The sequence below is a fragment of the Sander vitreus genome, chromosome 16, assembly GCF_031162955.1.
Source record: "Sander vitreus isolate 19-12246 chromosome 16, sanVit1, whole genome shotgun sequence".
Taxonomy (NCBI): domain Eukaryota; kingdom Metazoa; phylum Chordata; class Actinopteri; order Perciformes; family Percidae; genus Sander; species Sander vitreus.
The window spans coordinates 16093422-16113492 of record NC_135870.1 but is presented as its reverse complement, the minus strand read 5'-3'; the positions used below and the strand labels follow the sequence as shown (position 1 = coordinate 16113492).

Below are 20071 nucleotides of genomic sequence, written 5' to 3'. Positions count from 1 at the left end.
TAATAAGACATCTGTCACACAATGCTACACATTTAAATAAAGACTGCTCAGTCAAAGCAATGAAATAGATTCCTCATTTTGTAAAGCCGATTACAAAGATACAAAGAAAACTGTTACTGCAGTCTCAGAGAACAGAGAATCAAAAAAATCAAGGTTTCTCTTGTGAAGGGTTAATATGCTAAAGCCTGGTAATATGTTAAATCTGTTAAAAGATGTTTTCTGTAAAGTACTTAGATCATTTCCTCATCTTAGATTCCCATACAAGCAGCCTAGCACGAACCTCGCGTTGTAAACCGCACAGTCAAGCAAGAACTCTCTCAGGACAAATCTAATAGAGATTAGTATTCTCATAGCACATCAGAAATAATCCAAAAAACGTGTACCTCCTCAAGCCCTCAGTCCTCAGCTCTTTTAGCAGCAGGTGAATTACTGTAAAAAAAAAAAATAAAAGCAGTAAAGATTAGACGAAAGAAGGGGAGCAAATAGGAGAGGACTGGGGGAAAAGGGAGTTTGCGGTGTAGGATTTTTCCTCTTGTGAGTGATACAGGGGGATGTGAGGATTGACATTGCTCCAAAATAAACACCAGGTTTTTGGTACAAAGACGAAATAAGATACAAAAAAAGGAAGGGAGGGGTCTGAGGAGATGAAGATAGAGGAGAAGGAGGGGGTTAAACAAGGGATGATTTGTAGCTTTTCTGGGTTCTGTCTCGGAGCATGAAACTGACAAGCTGTCATGCTAGATTAGCCACAATGTTCCACAATGTTTGCCTCTTTTACTGTAGAAACCCTGGCCTGGAATTCTCCATAACAATCTGAAGTGATACGCACACACAGTACAGTAAGCCATGGAGTCGATGTGTCTCCGGAATGGCATTATTGGGTTATAAGAATTTCTTTGGTTAAGTTGCACATATCTGTGACATCTTAAGCCCTCTGTAAGTGCTATGCCAGCTAATTGTATTTCAAGATCACCACAAACACTTCTCTCACTGCTCTAATGCTAAACTGAATTTGTTTGTTATGAGGAATGCCAGGCCTGGGATTGTAGGTGCTCTTTTTATATTTAGACATTGTTGCATTACTTGACAGTGATAACAAAAACTAGGAGGGCAGACAGACAGATGCAGAATGAGACAGATAAGAGGCAGATGCTCAAACAGCAGGCATTTAATGATGACCTATAAATATTATCTACCATACTACATGCAGAAAAATTAAACTTCTGGACAACAAGCTCATATACATGAGGAGGGGTACGAGTTTGTGAGATGTCAGGGCTATAGTATGCTTTCATCTCAGATAGAGTGAGCTTGAGTGCACTGATACACTGCCAAACCCACTCACTTGGCAACCCTCGTGCTCTCCGTCCCCCCTGCTCTCTCTTTCTGCCATCGACGCTCTTTACTATTTCCCTCAGCCACTTACTTCCTCTCCTCATGTCTATTCTTTTCATCCTGCCTTCAGCAGTTCTTGCATCCTTCATACGTTTCAACTACCGACGGCTCTTTGAATTTGGCTCATGATGTGCTTGTGTGAGTTTTCTCTTTATCTCTGCTCTTGATATTGTGCTCTGCTGAATTAAAGAAGAAAAAGCTACATGAATTAGTAAAAATGTTGAGTCAGCCATCAGCTCTCGATATGTGTTAATGCCTGTTTTTACAAAACAATCCCATCAATATGGAAATTTTATTAATTTGAGCTAAAATAAAGTGAGCTGTTATGCTTCTTGCCCCTGTTTTACCCTTGAGGCAGAACTTTCTCTCAGGCTGCTTACAAATCCTGCCTCCTTCACCAGAATTGGAATGTATCTATTCTTCTCTGCCACAGACCTCCATTGCTGTACTAAAACTATTATAAACACATTATTGAGCCACACCGTTTCACTAAGTGACATGACACGATTAACTGCACTGGTTTATAATGAGGTTAATTCTACACCGTCCTGCTGCTGTAAATACTCGCTAAAACATCAAATGTTTATTAATCCGCAGCTGAAAATAGTCCCCAACAAATTAATTTTTCACTCTTCTTTGAATTTGTTTGCAAAAAATGACAGTGCCTAGCTGTTGTAGGTAACTATTCAGCCTTTACATTTTTTTTAACTATATATGTGTGACCCATTTTAAAGGATTTTCATCTTTAGTAGGATTAAATGGGACAGGATAATCCTGGGGGCCACAGACAGGCTAGGGAAGTCAAAAAAACATTGTGAGAGGGACTTATGCACACTATCTCTGAAAGATTATGAATACTTACATTTTTTAACTTTACTTTGTCTCTCTCCTTATGTTTTCTCACCCTTGTATTTGTCTCATTCTGTCCTCAATCACATTTTTATCAAATATTTCAAAAGATGAGATCACATTTTTTTGGGATATTGATATCTTGTTTTGAGCTCATGAGGAATTATTTTTAAAGCATTTGCTGACTTAACAAACTTATGTTCACTAACCCGCTCCCTGCCTAGCCTCTCTCTTTCCATAACTTTCTGTCCATTTCTCTTTCATCCACCCACCCATTCAGAACAGTAAAGTCAGGTGGTTTAGGTTTATATGCCGCCTGACCTCACTGTTGCTATCAGTTACAGCGGGGCGATCTAGAGTGATGTCATATAAGTTTTTCTTCATCTTCCACTGTGCGTAAATCCACCCTGGTTTACATGTGTGTCGGTTTGTTCCCTGGTGTGTGCGCAGTTCTGTGTTTGTGTGTGTGCACGTGTATATGTCAGGGCCTTCATGCATCAGCCAGGAAATTGCAGGTGTTGGTTTGTTTGCATTCAAGGCTCAGCTTGCAGCCACAGTCAGGAGTCTTTTCTGAGGGCCACATCCTCCTCCAAGGTTTCTTCCTTAAACCTTTTGAGTTCTGCCAAAACTTCAAGTTTAAAAATCACTTATTTTCAACTCCAGCTCTCTCAACATATTCTCAAAGAAAAGGATGTCTGTGCATGTTTAATTCATTATGTTTAATAATGTGTGTACTATGTTGGGCCTCGAGATTAGATTTAAAAGATCATCTACCGCTGCAATTTTCTCTACCGAAATGTTGCTTTTACCCCATCAATGAACCCCTAATTCCTCATTCTGTTTCTCCTCCTCTGCCTCTGCTCTCTTTTTCTCTCTCTCACAGTAGGTTTGGTACTAAGTGTGCCCGCTGTGGGCGGCAGATATACGCCAGTGACTGGGTGCGCCGTGCAAGGGGAAACGCATACCACTTGGCATGTTTTGCGTGCTACTCGTGTAAGAGGCAGTTGTCCACGGGAGAGGAGTTTGGCTTGGTGGAGGAGAAAGTCCTGTGTAGGATCCATTATGACACCATGGTGGAGAACCTCAAACGAGCGGCTGAAAGTGGTGAGTAGTGGTTCTGGCAAATTTACTTTAATGGTTCTCTGTGGCTGTCCAGATGTTTGCTCAAGAGTCCTCCCGAAACTGAGGTTATCTGAATTTGTGAGCAAAATCATGACTACATAATTCACCTTTGTATGATTTATTTCTTATATCATTGATGATGTAATATGTCTGGCCTGCTTCTTTCTGACTTCTCAGTGGTCATGTCACAAGAGCTCAAGACCCTCAAATTTGGGTCCCAACTGAAGAAAAAAAGTCCCTTTATGATATGGTGTCCAAGTCCTCTGGCTCAAATCCATCTCCTGGGACTATCTTAGTCATTTTAAAATGTTATTCAACACGTTTGTCTGTTATCTCACGTGTCTGCCATTGTGTTTTTCAGGCAATGGCATCACATTAGAAGGAGCAGTTCCAACAGAACAGGACAGTCAGCCCAAACCGGCCAAAAGGGCACGGACATCCTTCACTGCTGAACAGCTACAGGTCAGACACACACACACACACACACACACACACACACACACACACACACACACACACACACACACACACACACACACACACACACACAAATCACACCAATTTCAGCTGAAAACCAATGTGTTTCTAATACAACTTGCAGCTTATTTTGTAAATGTGCAGCACTCTCACCACATTTGAACTACATTTTAACTCTGTAATGATCTCTGTATAGATTTCTCTATATCTGATATGCAGTCAATATGTCTCAATATGCAGATCATGCAGGCTCAGTTTGCCCAGGACAATAATCCAGATGCCCAGACGCTACAGAAACTAGCCGACATGACGGGCCTCAGCAGGAGAGTTATACAGGTCAGTACACAGAAATCCACTTTCTTCTGGTACTAATGAATCTACTTATGTTATGGCAAGGTTGTATTGAAATAATTCAGCAACATACAAACACCTACTTGATCTAGCCATGCAATGACTAAAATAAGAAAAAGGTCAGATTATGTTAAACTGCTAATATATCATAGTAAAATGTTCAGGTATGCACATACATATATTGTCAATATTATGTCTGTCATTTCTGATTCTTATGAAATGTACTTTTGAAATAAATCAACATATTGCGATTTTAAGAATATAGCAACATGATGTCTGGTTACATTGCGTCTTCATAGGTGTGGTTTCAAAACTGCAGAGCAAGACACAAAAAGCACACGCCCCAGCACAGTGGGGCTCCTCCAGGTCACCCCCAGTCCAGGATACCCTCATCCCTGCCCGATGAGCTGCATTACTCCCCCTTTGGCAGTCCTGAGCGGGCGCGCATGGTGGCCCTTCACGGGTATATCGACAGTGAGTTGTAGTCAACCTTTGTGCAGTGAATAGTTAATTATAGTAACTATTCTTTGATTCATTATTTCTGTGTTCTTGTGTGCTCCCCAGGTCATCCCTTCTCCATGCTGACCTCTCAGAGTCACCCTCACCAGGCCATGTCGTTGCCCCAGCTTCCCCTCAGCCGCTAGCGCTCCACCACTATGACCCTTAAGACCCCTAAACCTCCGGATCCTAACCCTTAATCTCCTATCACTGCCGTCTACAGAGCTGACCCGGAGGTCATGCAGGAGTCAGCTTGGAGAACAGACACATCTTACAGGAGCCATGCCCACTCGGAAACAAAAAGAGAAATGGAAGAATGAAACTAAGAAACATCCGTCATTATGTTTTATCTTTTTTTTCTGAGGACAGGAATATCCCACCTGCAGCCACTCTGTCAAGGTGATCGTGAAGCATTTATCATTAGTGGGAAAGAAACAGACTGTATTTTACACCACCTAAAGGACCCATTTTGCTTCACATGTACAGCATCCTCCACTCTACCCAGCCATCATCTGACTTGAAGGAGGAAGGGAGTTTTAAAGGGATGAAACTGAGCAAGGAAGCAGGACTGAAGCCTCTTGAGTGCTGTCAGAATACTGAAGATAAACAACGAAGGGAACACTTAAGGGGGAACTGTCATTGTGGCCCAAGGGGCCCGGCACACACAGTAGACCACATTAGAGGTAAGACTCCTCACTCTTTTCTCTCTAAGCAACCATGAAGGAAACATAAATGTAAATGAAATAAGTTGAACTGTTGAAATGTTTATTTTAGGAATGGCATCACAAAAAAACAGAAACATCCTAGTTACAGTTTTGGTAAATTTTCCACTGAAATGTAGGTCTAGAATTAGATTTTTGTTAAAGAATGAAAATATTGTGTGCCTTATCTTTTCAATTATAAAAAAAAAAACTTTACAGAGGTGAATCAGCGAAATAAAAAATCCTGCCTGTAATTCGTCTCTAAACAAAGATTTCTTTTTACGAGGATTTTAAATTTTCCATTGGTAGAAAATCAGCATCTTGACGTTTTATCACGAAGAAAACCACAAAGCACAATGTCTGGGCCTCTGTGTTATTAAATTCTGGCTGTAACATTAGAAGCTAACAGATTTAAGGCCGCCACAATCCTGTTACATTTCTTTAAACTGACAGAGAAACGAGGAAGTCTGAGATGAGCATACTAGTCAAACTACATATCCCTACAAAATCTGTTACAAGTTACATATTTTCATATTTCCAAACACGTGTATTGTCACTAATTTATAATTTCTAAGGTTGCTTGTTTAGCCTCTGTGTGTGTGTGTGTGTGTGTGTGTCTTTCACACAAAGAGGGAAATGGAGTTTTGGTGTCTTGGTACATTATGGACAATATGAAACAGACTGGTGTTGTACATAGTAAGACGTGTGTGCGTGTGTGTGTGTGTGTGTGTGTGTGTGTGTGTGTGTGTGTATGTGTGTGTGTGTGTGTGTGTGTGTGTGTGTGTTGGCAGGGGTAGAGAGTGTGCATCTGTATTTTATGCCATGGCCATTGTGTGAAGAACAGGATCCAACAAGACCTCAATGTCCTTGTATTTATTGAGATGGTAAATCCCTGTAAAGCACTTTTTCCCTCTGAAATTGTTTTGTTTTGCAAAAAACATGAAATGAAATCAAACAAAAAAGTTTATTTGATAGACTGTGCATCATAAATGTTTTGTGTACTAAAATGCAATAAAATAGAATGTGATATTTTTGTGGGTTTGGATCATTTGTGAGGATAAATTAATGACGCAAAAAATTCACTTTTATTTTTGTGGCACAAAGCAACATGGACATTTGGCACCAAGATTAAATTAGGCGCAACTGGATAGGACTTTTCAAATGTACAAATAAAATAAATAAATATGAAGTAGTTGTATGCTCTATATGTTTTGTAATTATGCATGATGTTTGATCCTTTAATTCTTATTTTTGTGGATAGTGTACATTGTGTGTGTTGCATTTTTTTGAGCGTGTATTTGCCATGAAGCAAGAATGGTGTAATGGAAGAAATTATCTTTGTCCAAAGGACAGCTGCCTATAAAATACTTGATGTCTTATTTATAAATGCTATTTTCATCTTTGAACTGGTGAAGTTGTTTAGGTGATTGAGGGGCTATCATACCCCAACATATCCTGTTCTAAAGACTGATTATATGTTAAAGGGAGTACATGACCCTCACACAGCAGAACTGTATCCCGTTAACAGCCTGAACATTGGCAATATGATTTGGAATAGCCTATGTTGATTTGGAGACAATGCATGGGTCATATCCTGCTAATATTATGCATTTATTTATTATACAAAATATGACTATTACACTTTTCATTGATGACCTGCGGCATGAAACCTAATATCTTACTTACTGACACATAGACTATGAATGTCATAGCTCCATTATAATATTTATTATAACTCCGACAATGTATACTAACTAAGTATACTAATAAGGACTAAAATAGGTCAATATAGTCATAGAAGCATATTTTTCTTTCAGTATTTGTCTCAAACAGACATATAATAGCCCACAAGACAAACAAATAAAGACATTTCCTGTAGTTTTAATAGGCTATAGATACAAATAAAGTAAAATGAATATCAGTTGATATTGCTGGTCTCTTCAGGAATTGTTGCAACAGACTTTTCAGGATCAACGCCAGCAACCTCATCCCAAGCTTTCCGACAAGTCCGCACAATCCACTCATGTTCCGAGTCATCTGTTGGAAAGATTTAATTTGAAATGATTGAGAATAGGTGTTAGTAGTAATGGAAACAAAGTCTGCAGTAAAATTAAATTGTTTTTTAAACGTTTGACCTATGATTAAATGAGGGGAAAAAAATACAAACCGCAGATTGAAGTGTAAAGGTAAAGCGTTTAAATCAAAACCCTAATAACCAGTAGCCTGCATAATTAAACCACAGGCCATTTTCTGTGTGAGGCTGCAACAGTGAAGTGCCATTCAAGTCTCGGGTAAATTTGTCAAATCAAGATAAGCCTGACAATTAGGAGAAAATAACTTCTCAGAGCCACTTCAGACACCAATAAATAATAACCCCCAAAAAATAGACACCGATTTTTTTTTTTTTAAAGCGAAACGACTGCCAGAGGAGCTGATAATAAACCAGTTTTGCATTGTTAAAACTGAAATGAGTAGCTAATTGCAGGGGAAGTGAGCTTTCCTTGGAGCGCTCGCAGCTGCACGCACTTGAGTAGCACGCGGGCCTCACCCCCAGGTTCCACTGCGCGCGGGGCTCCATTGTACAGGGGAGCAGGTCTGCAGCTCTGGACTGATTGTGTGTAATTGCCAGGCGTGAACACTAACAGCCACTTCACGTAGAAAACACCCCGCTCCTCTCTTTCTCTGTGCGTCTCTTTCCTTTCTACCTGTTCTGATCGGGAGCTCAATTGAACGTACAGGCCTATCGGACACGCGGACAGCTGCCCCGCAAACAGTCTTTGTGACGCATTTGTTAACGGAGAAGGTAATTATTGAAGCCTATACGTCGTTACGTTTATACTGACCTCAATTAACCACAAACCACAACCTGCCTTAATGATAATTAGATTGGGACATTTTCATAGTTGCTGTAATTCTGCCCTCTTGAGATTGTATAGCAGCGTTTATCGCAGGATTTAAGGCATATGTAATTGGTACCTTGGGTTATTTGAGGGCACAGGTGGCTGGTATATTTAGGTAATTTCCTGCAATCGAAAGGACAGCAGGACATTTTTGTGATTTACCAGTTTTTGTAAGTCAATACATTTAACTTATAGACCTATCTAATGACTCTTTTCATCAGTTCTGTGAATTGGGATATTGCAGGTTGACTGATAAAAACGGAAATAAATGCATGAAATCGTACTATGGTTCTCTGAAGTAAATGATACATCAGATTTGTAGGGAAAATTTCAGGCACCATTTTGCACCTTTAGTGAAATGCAGCACACTAAACACACTTGTTTATTAGATATCTGGTTGATAGCCATCTCGACTGTAATAACCTGCATGGATGACCTTTTTGCAATGTACACAGGAGAGAGTGTGTGTGGAAGCGATAATGGCACCTTGTTAAAGTCTGTTTATCTTAATCCTTAAAATACACTCGGAGGGAAAAGTGTTTCCTTCCAGCTCAATGGGTGCGAATTAACACACACACACACACACACACACACACACACACACACTTGTACCATAGTGATTTGCATAAGAAATGATCACATTCTGCTGGACTTAGTATTAGTACAGTATTCACAGAAACAGGAGAGCTATGACACTCACTGTGATGTCAAAATCTGAACCTGGTCCACCAACCAAGGCGAGGAGCTCAACTTAGTGGACTTATCCCGGGTCATATGTGCTAATGTAAGCGCATTTTGTGGTTTCCAAGTGGAGGCACCACAGTGCAATCAAACTTACCTAAATGTGAAAGCTCAAATAAACATTCAAATGCACACGTATAAGTCATCTGTCTCCAATTCACTGCAAGAGGAGCAGCCTTTGCTTTTGTGTCTTAATGACATCACAGAAAACAACGGCGGCTTTCCGGTTTCTAGCCTTGAAAGAGAGATACTGATCTTTAAAGTTATTCATCCATCTGTCACAGCGCACAGGATTAACATGCAAATCCTGTTTTATGGTGAATTATTTCTCTCTAAGATGTATGAAAAATTAGAGTTTCAGGAAAGGATATGGATATATTCCACTCCCCTGGGCCTCGGCTGATTTTATCTGTCTGTGAAACACCTCGGCTGGACGGGGACAAAGGGAGGGGCTGTGGTTTGGTCACCAGAGGTGTTTTCCTTGGCAGTGGAATGTTTTCAGTGTGGAACTCTTTTCTGTGCAGAGTTTCAAAGGGAAGCGGTTATTCCAGAAACAGGAAAGTGCTACAAACAATATGGCAACACATGGCCCCTGCTGGAGCTGCTGCAGCCTCCTGCACCGCTGCCGACTGTTGCTGCCTGTTGCCAAGAGAGAATATACACAACTGACCGTGTGTGTGTGTGTGTTTGTTTGTAATAACAGTAACGCTTAATCAGTCAGTGGTGGAGATTTGATTGTGCAGATGTGGCCTATGTATCTTTCCCCTCATTCTTCTTTAATTACAGTTTTAGAGTAATGCAATTTTTTATTTTATACCTTCAAACTTAAGTAACAATCTTCATCAGCAATGACAAATGAAGTTCAATTATGTGTCTCTGGAAGTTTGAAAGCGAATAAAAATAGCCTTTTGGAGTTGTTTGTTGATTATGTGATTTGTGTTTCAGGTTTACAGTAATCGTTTCATTGTGTTGTAGTCTGTTGGCTTTATTTAAGATGGGCTGGTTAACTATCACGCAGTGGGGTGATAGAGTGGAACAACATGTTTGTTGTAATGATCTTTATAAAAAAATAGAAATCAAATCATAATTCAAATTTCAATCATTGACTTATTTCTTGCTTAACAAGCAGTGTTTTGTGTTTAAAAATGTATGGATTAGTCTGCCAGCTCATCCACTATGCCAACTAATATGCTACTTAACAAGTAGTGTGCAGTGTACTGACATGTTATTCTTCTTTTCACACTCCCTAGTTTACCCACCCGAGTGAGAGATGAGTTGAAGAGACGAAAAACTGCAGTGTAATACCGAATGACTAATTGCTGTGGTATTAAATTGGACACAAGAAGAAGGTTGGGATGAACATCAGCCAGAAACAAAGTCTGTGATCCCCGACCGTTCATCTTTCACCACCTGCAATCACTGACACACACACACACAAAGTCCTTTCTTTCTTTCTTTCTTTCTGTCTTCTGTGTATTGCAGGAGGTGACTTTTTATCCAAATTACCTGTCTGACTACTTTCTTATAGATTGTTTGTTTGTTTATAAAAACTACTAAGAATCTCTAAGCCCATCATCCAAACCAATCAGCGAAATATTGGTTTGGATGATGGTGTGACTCACTGCCTCTTAAAAGCTGTAAACCCGAATGAAATTTGGAATTGTAGATATAAAATAAAGCAAGATTCTGTGAGTGAATGACATTTCGTTCCTTAAATTGAATCAGAAAACTAATTTAACAGACTATTTATAAAAGAAATAGTTTTTCAAGATAATTTTCTCCCAAACAAGAAGATACAGTAGGAAGCAACTTCCAATATCTCACGTGTGTCAGTAAAGGAGGGCACTTGTTATCATCAATCGGTTAAAAAGCATTTTCTCAGAGTAATTTTGGTTAAAGGTCCAATGTGTGGGAATTTCTCCCATCTAGAGTTGAGATCATATATCGCAATCAACTCTCTCGCGGCACGCAGTTCAAAGTACGTATTACAGCTACGGTAGCCTTCACGCTTTTTTCTGATGACGCCGGTCTCTTGCTCTTTATAATATCCTTTTTCTTTCTCTGGGCGAGGAAGAAGACTTCTGTTTCTGAAATTTGGATTTTGAATACGTGTGGTTTAGAGCGCGGATCGGGCCGCATTTTTCTGTCCGAGCCCGGCCCGCGTCCTACAGAGCAGTAACCGAACCCGGCCTGAACCCGACAGGCATTAAGATATTTATGTCCGAGCCCGACACAGTTAAAATCTCTTTTTTTTTTTTTTTCTCATACTAATGACACATGTCCTAGCCTACATTTGTTTGTGTGGAAAGCCCACTTTTATTAAGAAACTGTAGGGCATTCAGAAATGTCAACCGATGAGCGCATCAGTGCACACGGGGTAACAAGCGCACGTTAATAAGCTTTATAGTTTAATTTAAAATGTTCAATGCCTTATTGTGCTGATGTGACCGAGCCCGACCCGAACATCATTTCTAAATATCTGTACAAACCCGGCCCGGCCCGCCGGGTACCACCGGGTACGGCCGGGTCCCGACGGGCTCGGTTCGGGTATCCATCCTCTAGTGTGGTCCTCCATGTTTCCTTCTTCAAACTTGCCGGGGCCAGGAAACGACGATACCCGTTAGCAGCACCTGTGAGTTTATCATGTGACAGCGAAAACGCGAAAGGCGGAGCAGTATGTCCTGTATGTCCCTTACTGGCTAACGTATTTCAAGATGGCGCATGAATATGGAGCGTCTACCCCAGTTCATGCAAACGCAAATGTAAAATTTCAAGCCAAAAGGAATACTTGGAATTGATGGTGGTGGTAAATATTCACGAAAAAGGACAAGTTTGTGAACGGGCAACACAGATTTTGATAATGAACAACTAAAAACATTACACACTGGACCTTTAACACCCAGTGACGACGACTCCTAATCTATATAAATGCTTCCTGGTCCTTTCCCGAAATCAATGAGTAATGTGTTTTTGCAGGACTTGCTGAGTGGACCAGTTAGAATCGGTCTCAGTTTAGTGTACATTGGTTTCTTATGTGCTGAGCAGGCCATAAAGAAGGTCAATCATCCAATTTTTTGTTAGTATTGTTTGTGTTACATTCATTCAACACTTTTATCCAAACTGACTTGTATTTGGGGAGCACTTTGTGTTTCAGTGTCTTGCTTGAGAGTACTGTACTTTGACATGTGGAAACCACCAACCTGACAATTAATGGGCCTTTTGAAGTAACTGTACCAGGATCAGTATAGTATTTGTTTCTGAGATGTTGCATCTTACATTTAACCCTCTGGACACACATGTGATGGGAGGTTCCCACTTAATAATTCCAACTGACACACTTACTATCACCACCCTCCATTTCCACTATCCTACATTTTACATGCTGTACCAGTATTATTGACATCCCTCCATACATGCATGCAGGCGTCTCAGCAGCTTCTTGATGACAAGAAAGCGGTTCAACTCCAAAAATAATCTTTAACCTCTTGGGGGATATTAGTAACAGATCCTATTGTTTTGCTACCTGGCACAATGCCAGGAAGGAATATTTGTCCAAGTTAGCAACAGTAACTAAGGAGAGCAGGGCTTCGCAATATAGGTCAGTTTTGGCCAGGGAGTAAAGTTAGCCTGATATTTCCTAGCAACGTACAGTTCAGGGGGTAAAACTTGAATCGTCTGCAGTTCAAACCAGTTCCATACGAATCATTTTTGCAACTTTTCTAGATGTGAGGCTTTGTCTTCCTTGTCCTACATTCACCAGCTGTAGCGGCTACATGGGGAGCACCTTCCTCTTTCCTCTCTGTAGCAAGCGTCCCCTCTGGGAGGGTGGGTCTGCCCTGTGTCCCATCATCCTTGCACTCATCCTGGACGGAAGCCATGAGGCAATAAATTCTGTCTTCACACCCACTTTGACAAATGTGCCTTGAAAAATATATCCATACAGGATAAAGGAGCATTCTTCTCAAGAATTGTATACCAAGATAAGAGGGAGAGCGCATATAGGTAGTGTTTGTGATATATTGCACAAGCCACTTGTTGCAAGTAGCTCATCTTAATACAAATATACTGCCCAGAAATAGTTTTTTTTACCATAGGGGAGCTTGTGTCATACCTTAAATTCTGCCATGAATCATATCTTGACACGTCTGCATTTGTAATATTAAAGTCAGAATCATCGGATGAGGATCCAGACATTGATGCTGCAGTGTGTCTGATTTCTGAAGATGGAAGAATACCAAAATATTGTCTGATTTGAATGCTTCCTGCATTTCTGAAATGCATTTACAATAGTCCTGCAAGATTGTAAAACATCCCCATGCATGTACAGTGGGGCAAAAAAGTATTTAGTCAGCCACTAATTGTGCAAGTTCTCCCACTTAAAAAGATGAGAGAGGCCTGTAATTTTCATCATAGGTACACTTCAACTATGAGAGACAAAATGAGGAAAAAAGAAATCCAGAAAATCACATTGTAGGATTTTTAATGAATTTATTTGCAAATTCCTCAGGAAAATAAGTATTTGGTCACCTACAAACAAGCAAGATTTCTGGCTCTCACAGACCTCTAACTTCTTTAAGAGGCTCCTCTGTCCTCCACTCGTTACCTGTATTAATGGCACCTGTTTGAACTTATCAGTATAAAAGACACCTGTCCACAACCTCAAACAGTCACACTCCAAACTCCACTATGGCCAAGACCAAAGAGCTGTCAAAGGACACCAGAAACAAAATTGTAAACCTGCACCAGGCTGGCAAGACTGAATCTGCAATAGGTAAGCAGCTTGGTGTGAAGAAATCAACTATGGGAGAAATTATAAGAAAATGGAAGACATATAAGACCACTAATCTCCCTCGATCCAGGGCTCCACACAAGATCTCACCCCGTGGGGTCAAAATGATCACAAGAACGGTGAGCAAAAATCACAGAACCACACGGGGGGACCTAGTGAATGACCTGCAGAGAGCTGGGACCAAAGTAACAAAGGCTACCATCAGTAACACACTACGCCGCCAGGGACTCAAATCCTGCAGTGCCAGACGTGTCCCCCTGCTTAAGCCAGAAGAGGATTGGGAGAATGTCATATGGTCAGATGAAACCAAAATAGAACTTTTTGGTTAAAAACTCAACTCGTCGTGTTTGGAGGGGAAAGAATGCTGAGTTGCATCCAAAGAACACCATACCTACTGTGAAGCATGGGGGTGGAAACATCATGCTTTGGGGCTGTTTTTCTGCAAAGGGACCAGGACGACTGCTCCGTGTAAAGGAAAGAATGAATGGAGCCATATATCGTGAGATTTTGAGTGAAAACCTCCTTCCATCAGCAAGGGCATTGAAGATGAAACGTGGCTGGGTCTTTCAGCATGACAATGATCCCAAACACACCGCCCGGGCAACGAAGGAGTGGCTTCGTAAGAAGCATTTCAAGGTCCTGGAGTGGCCTAGCTAGTCTCCAGATCTCAACCCCATAGAAAATCTTTGGAGGAAGTTTTACGTCCATGTTGCCCAGCGACAGCCCCAAAACATCACTGCTCTAGAGGAGATCTGCATGGAGGAATGGGCCAAAATACCAGCAACAGTGTGTGAAAACCTTGTGAAGACTTACAGAAAACATTTGACCTCTGTCACTGCCAACAAAGGGTATATAACAAAGTATTGAGATGAACTTTTGTTATTGACCAAATAGTTATTTTCCTGAGGAATTTGCAAATAAATTCATTAAAAATCCTACAATGTGATTTTCTGGATTTTTTTTTTTCTTCTCATTTTGGCTCTCATAGTTGAAGTGTACCTATGATGAAAATTACAGGCCTCTCTCATCTTTTTAAGTTGGAGAACTTGCACAATTGGTGGCTGACTAAATACTTTTTTGCCCCACTGTACCTGTGATAAAAGCTGCGTTAAGGTACTGTACAGCATGTGTCAAATAAAAAATGGTCCTGTCAAATACCTTTCCTGCACAGCAATCCAACTGGATTTAACCCTAGGGAGCTAAAAGCTATGCATTTACAAACTGCATTCACATCCCGCTTCCTAATTCAAAATGTTGTGTCTTGATGTAAAATCACAGGAGACAAGATGAGCAGAGGATGTCAGAATTTGGAAATTCCTATCTGGACACCTGACAGACTGCATTCACTTCAAGTCAGGAGTTTTAAAACTGGGCACCCGTTCAGTGGAAAAATGTGTCTTGAATTTTCCACTTTTGACAAATAACAAAAGGAAAAAAACAGTTTTGAAATGACTGCAATAGCCTATAGAAGCATGATTATCAGATGACTTGTAGCAATAATCTTCCATCAGAGAATCTAGGGATAATCCATTTAACATCACTCCATAGGTTCATTGCTATCAAATCCCACACTGTATGCTTTCAGAGATGCAGTTATGTAAAAAAAAAAAAATAAATAGGGAAAGACAAAGGTCCTGCCTGAGACTTATTCAATTCAAGAGCTTTGGTATGTTTCAAAGTATTTTCAGAAAGGCCTTTTCTGTGGCCTGTTCTTAAAAAAGTAGAGTTTTCTTACACAGAGCTTTTATCTTGTATAACAAGACAGAGACAATAGCTCGCTCAGTACTAATTTGGCTGATTTGGCTTTGAACTCTTGGATTTTACTGATGTATAGGCCTAAGTGGGCATTTCTTCCTTTGAATAATTGAAACAAGATTTGCCTGTTTTACCTTCATATATTTGCCACTTTAAGAGCACTCTGGCAAAGCACTCCGTTAGCTTGGCCATAGGTGGATACTACAGCACACATGCTCTGGGAAACAGATTTAATCAATAGCTACATGATTACTGGAATTTTTAAGTGGTGCTGCTTTATTAAGTTACTATATACATTTAACCTACAGCAATCTATCACTGACAATGTGCTTTAGTGGACATACTTAATTTGAAATGGAAATTTGTGTTTGCTCTTGACTTTCATCTTTCTCATTTTCTTTGGCACAGCAGGCTAAGATGCCTGGATATTACTCAACACTCAGATGGAGCCAATTTGGCCTCAAATTAGAGGAAACAAAAATGTGCACAAACTAGAGCAAAGTAAGCAGTGAGAGAAGAAGGTACGATTTTGATTCTGATAGAGATGTTGTGAAAATGTGAGTATCCTATCTGGATTGTGGTACTTTTGTTCACCTCACAGTAAGTACATAGTTCAAAAATATGTCCAGATTGGAAGGTATTATTTAGTAGCAAAGGATTATTATTATGAATCAAAGTAAGTGGTTACATGAACATTGTTAGAAGACGCACCTCCTATTTAGCCAGTCATCTTTGGTGTCACAGGCCAGGGCTACCACAGTGAGAATAACAAGATATTTTGTGTCTCACCTGCATTCCTGAGGAATCTGCCAGAGTGGGAAGTGACGACTCTGGTATTGGGGTCATAGAAACCATCGCCACAATCGTAGCATCCATCAGGAATGAGGCGTGGCGGATGCAGATCAGTTAGCTGAGATTCTCCTGTATGAAGGAAACAGTCATTTTGTATTGAACAGCGATCTTACGGTGTGTACAACTACTAACACAATTCCTTATTATTATAATGATAATGATTTTGTGTTCAAATCTCAGCCCTTTCTAATGGCTTTAATGAGTGCCATGTGGATTGATCATATGTGTAAAGTGAATCTAAAGTCAATCTATTTGTCAGGCCATTGATGGACATAGACCTTAACTCAAAAAGCAGTAATAATTACTACTAACTACATTATCTAGTTATCTTCTAAAATCTAGAACATGGACTGAAGTAAAAAGAGCTGTCCAGGTTTAGCTCAAAAAGACATCAAGCCAGCTCAGTTCTCCTGCTTTGTGACACATTCAGTACACCCATACAGAGAAGTGAATCTCTGACCACACTAAGCAGCTTTTTATTTATATAGAACATGTGCTCGTCAAGTTATTGCTTTGGGTGTTACTCCTTTTCCTCCCATGCACATGCTCCCAATGTTATGGTTTTGGTTTTTCTGTTTGTATTTTGCTCAGTTTCCTGTTTTATTTTGATAGTCTGGTTTTCTGTTTTGTCTTGTCTGGTTTTACTTCCTGTCTTGTGTTTTCCCACCTTTTTTGAATGTGTTTCACCTGTTTCCCAGCCCTTGTGTCACCTGTCTTGTGTTACCTCATTACCCTCTGTATTTAGTCTGTATTCCCCTTGTCCTGTGTCAGATCATTGTATTGTTTTTCTGTTTTGGAGTGTCAGTTTAGTCTCTGTGTTTTTGGTCCCTGTTATTCCCGTTTTGTCTTTCAGTTATTTTTGGATTTTTCTTTGCCTACTGTTTTGCTGGACACCTTTTTGTTTTGTATTTATTCATTAAATATTCAAGCTCTACTCTGCCTGCTGCCTCTGCTTTTGGGTCCGCCATTCTCCGGAACGTAACACCCAATCTCAATGTATTAACAGTGTTTTAATGCTAGGCAACGTTCATTATATTTTCAAGCTAAATTATGTTTGTCTGAGAGTGGGATGGAGAAGAAACACTGCTATCTGACTGAATGAGCAAATAAATGAACTCCAACCTGCAGGTCTGAGTCCATTGCACCTCTCACTGTAGAAGCGCCTGTCATAACCATCACAGTAGTCCCAGTCCTTCTCCTGGTACTGCAGACCATCAGCAAAGGTAAATGACCCCTTGTGAAGAAGCACACTGTTGAAATCATTGTTATTCTGCTTTTTTTTTTTTTAAACCAAAAAATAAATAAATACACAAAACAAAACATAATTTTCCACTTACCCCTAGTGGTGTCTGGCCATGGAGACAATTTTATGTGCCAACATAAATTTTGTGATATTTACATTTTCCACCACCACAGTACAATTGAGTTTCATTTGTGCTTCTTAAAGCAGTGAAAAAAATACATTTGAAAAACTCAACAGCAATGCTACGATAATGCTAAAGATAATCCACAGACCTCACTGTTGGCAGTTTTCCTTGGGGCTATTCTTGGCAGAAAGTAAAAACTGTTGAAAGCAAGGTCTCTTGGTTATCCTACATAGCCCAGACATGGTTTCTGGAAAGATAAGTTGCTGTTGAGGTTTCCAAATGTCACTTTTCAGTGCTTTAAGCACAACAAAACAATTTAAATTCTCTTCCATTGTTTTAGGGTTAAGGCCGAAATCTTAGTGATGGATATCTCAAAACCTCAGCAGATAAAACAAACTATCTGCATAGATACAGTATATACACCAGGGGAAAGTGGAAAAATATGTCGAGTGTGTGTGTGTGTGTGTGTGTGTGTGTGTTTCTGAGGGATGATACAACTTATTGGGAATGAAAAATAAGCATACATTGTTCAGTAATCTGGCAAAATGTCAACATCATTTGCAATCATAGAAATGGCATTCATTCTCATTTTGACACATGTTTGAGTGCTTATTTGGTGGGGGATCAAATATAAATTCAGAAGAGAAAGACCAATGTTTAATGGGTAAATTTGTACTACAAGGCATGCTAGATTTAGCATGTCTTCTCGATAGACCTTTCTCACAGACCAGTCATGCAGGAGAAGCACAGGTTTAAGTTATAACATTAACGATGCTTCAGCTTCACGTAAGCGTCCCATTAAACCACATCAGTGAGCCAGCATGCACAGTACCTTGGTCCTGGAACACCTGTGGAATACAGCCTTGATTAATGTTATCAATTACACCTGTGCTTTTGCTGCTATGCTGTGTCAAAATGTGTGCAGTAAAAATAAATTCTATTTACTTGCGTAAGACATAATTCGAGGTTGCTGTTAGTCTTATGTTGGTTGTTTTTGGCTCTTTTATTTCAAAGCACTTTTTGATGAAGTTTAGATAAAACAGTTGCAGTGACATTTACACCTCAACCACAAGATTTCTAATAAAACATTTATTCCTGAAGTTGAGAGTTTCTTATACACATATGTACGCAGTGGATATCAACCTTTTAGGATAGGCTAATGATCCTTTAAAATGCTTGTTTAATTTGTTCACTAAAATAGGAAAAAGAATAATGCAGGATACTCAACCCCCAGGCAGATTGTAAAGTGAGATATGCAAGTTTCAGAGTGAGCTATGAGCTACCAGATATCATTTCCAGAGCAGGATGGTTTAGGTCTATTTTGAATTAGATTTTCTTGGGCTGGCATGGATGCAGGTGCAGGGTAGTCTGTGCCACGATTAGTCATGGTTTAGAGCTGCTACCATTTCAAATGAACCACAACTGAAATAATGATAATAATTGGAGTGATCACTGTTGTGGCAAAAGCCCATGAAAGAATGAATTAGAGCAGGAGAGACTGTAGCTTTGTGCAGGAAAAAAGGAGAGAAACCTAATAACTATGACAATAATGGTGAGTGATTGCTAAAAGGGACCAGATGTAATATCAACTATAACCAATGTGAAACACACATGCATGCAGACACACACACACTACTCCTCACCTGTTTAGCTATGCCGTTTTCCCAGGTGGCCTCATATTTACTTCCATTTGGAAAGTGTAGCACTCCTTTGCCATGGAACATCCCATCTTTCATCTCTCCCTCATACGTTGTCTCTGTGGGAAAGGTGTACTCTCCTTTTCCATCCATCCTGAGGTAGAAAAGAGATTGTCACGCAGTGCTTTGACAACTTTTGCTCTTCATAACGTTAGCACAGCAAACATGAATCAACGGTGTGTAACGTTATATATATTTATGTGTTGTATATCCTGCTGTATAGGGTTACGAAACAGACATTTACCTGCCATTTTTTATATCTCCTTTGTAACTGCTTCCGGTGAGCTCCATTACTACATTGACTTTCTAGCACCCTGTCTTCTCAAAATAAACAAACAAGCACACAAACCAGGGATTTATCGACTGGGGCAAGACTGCACAACGGCCAAGTGTACCGTTACCATGGCAACAGAGAGCCGAGCCAGACTACAACTTCAACTGTTCAACATGAAGAGCAATTGTTCGATTGTAAGTAACAGTTTTATCATTTTAACATTTTCGAAATGAAACTTGACAAAACAAATAACAAAATGTATCCAACTTATTCTCTTTTTACAGCTCCTTAACTGCGCATGCG

At 40.0% G+C, this 20071-nt stretch overlaps 2 protein-coding genes across 4 annotated transcripts in view; one reads left to right on the top strand and one right to left on the bottom strand.

Moving 5' to 3' along the window:
• Positions 1 to 4872, top strand: part of lhx6a (LIM homeobox 6a) — a 12511-nt gene extending 7639 nt beyond the window's left edge. Inside the window, exons 5-9 of one of the 3 annotated variants that reach the window (XR_013503253.1) lie at positions 3128 to 3348; positions 3728 to 3828; positions 4084 to 4179; positions 4514 to 4668; positions 4759 to 4848. Coding sequence is in view for 2 of the 3 variants with exons in the window: in XM_078272071.1 (XP_078128197.1) it covers positions 3128 to 3348; positions 3728 to 3828; positions 4084 to 4179; positions 4494 to 4668; positions 4759 to 4838 (673 nt within the window). In the remaining variant the exon portion in view is untranslated. Of the gene's footprint in view, positions 1 to 3127; positions 3349 to 3727; positions 3829 to 4083; positions 4180 to 4493; positions 4669 to 4758 lie in introns of all 3 variants that reach the window. The other 2 variants (XM_078272072.1, XM_078272071.1) reach the window with 2 other exon arrangements.
• Positions 4873 to 6699: 1827 nt separating this feature from the next.
• On the bottom strand, positions 6700 to 20029 carry morn5 (MORN repeat containing 5). The gene is made up of 5 exons (XM_078272074.1): positions 19739 to 20029; positions 19441 to 19588; positions 17553 to 17664; positions 16368 to 16499; positions 6700 to 7430 (listed from the first exon to the last, which is right to left on the bottom strand). The coding sequence occupies exons 1-5, from the start codon at positions 19783 to 19785 to the stop codon at positions 7312 to 7314; spliced, it is 558 nt and encodes a 185-aa protein (XP_078128200.1). The 5' UTR covers positions 19786 to 20029; the 3' UTR covers positions 6700 to 7311.
• Positions 20030 to 20071: the final 42 nt, after the last annotated feature.

Bases quoted from the DNA above. Each gene is read 5' to 3' on its own strand.
- morn5 (XM_078272074.1), bottom strand. From the start codon at position 19,785: ATGGAGCTCACCGGAAGCAGTTACAAAGGAGATATAAAAAATGGCAG. The intron at 19,589-19,738 runs GTAAATGTCTGT...TTTCTACCTCAG, and splicing joins GGAGATATAAAAAATGGCAG to GATGGATGGAAAAGGAGAGT. The intron at 7,431-16,367 runs GTGAGACACAAA...TCTTTCCAACAG, and splicing joins CAGATTCCTCAGGAATGCAG to ATGACTCGGAACATGAGTGG.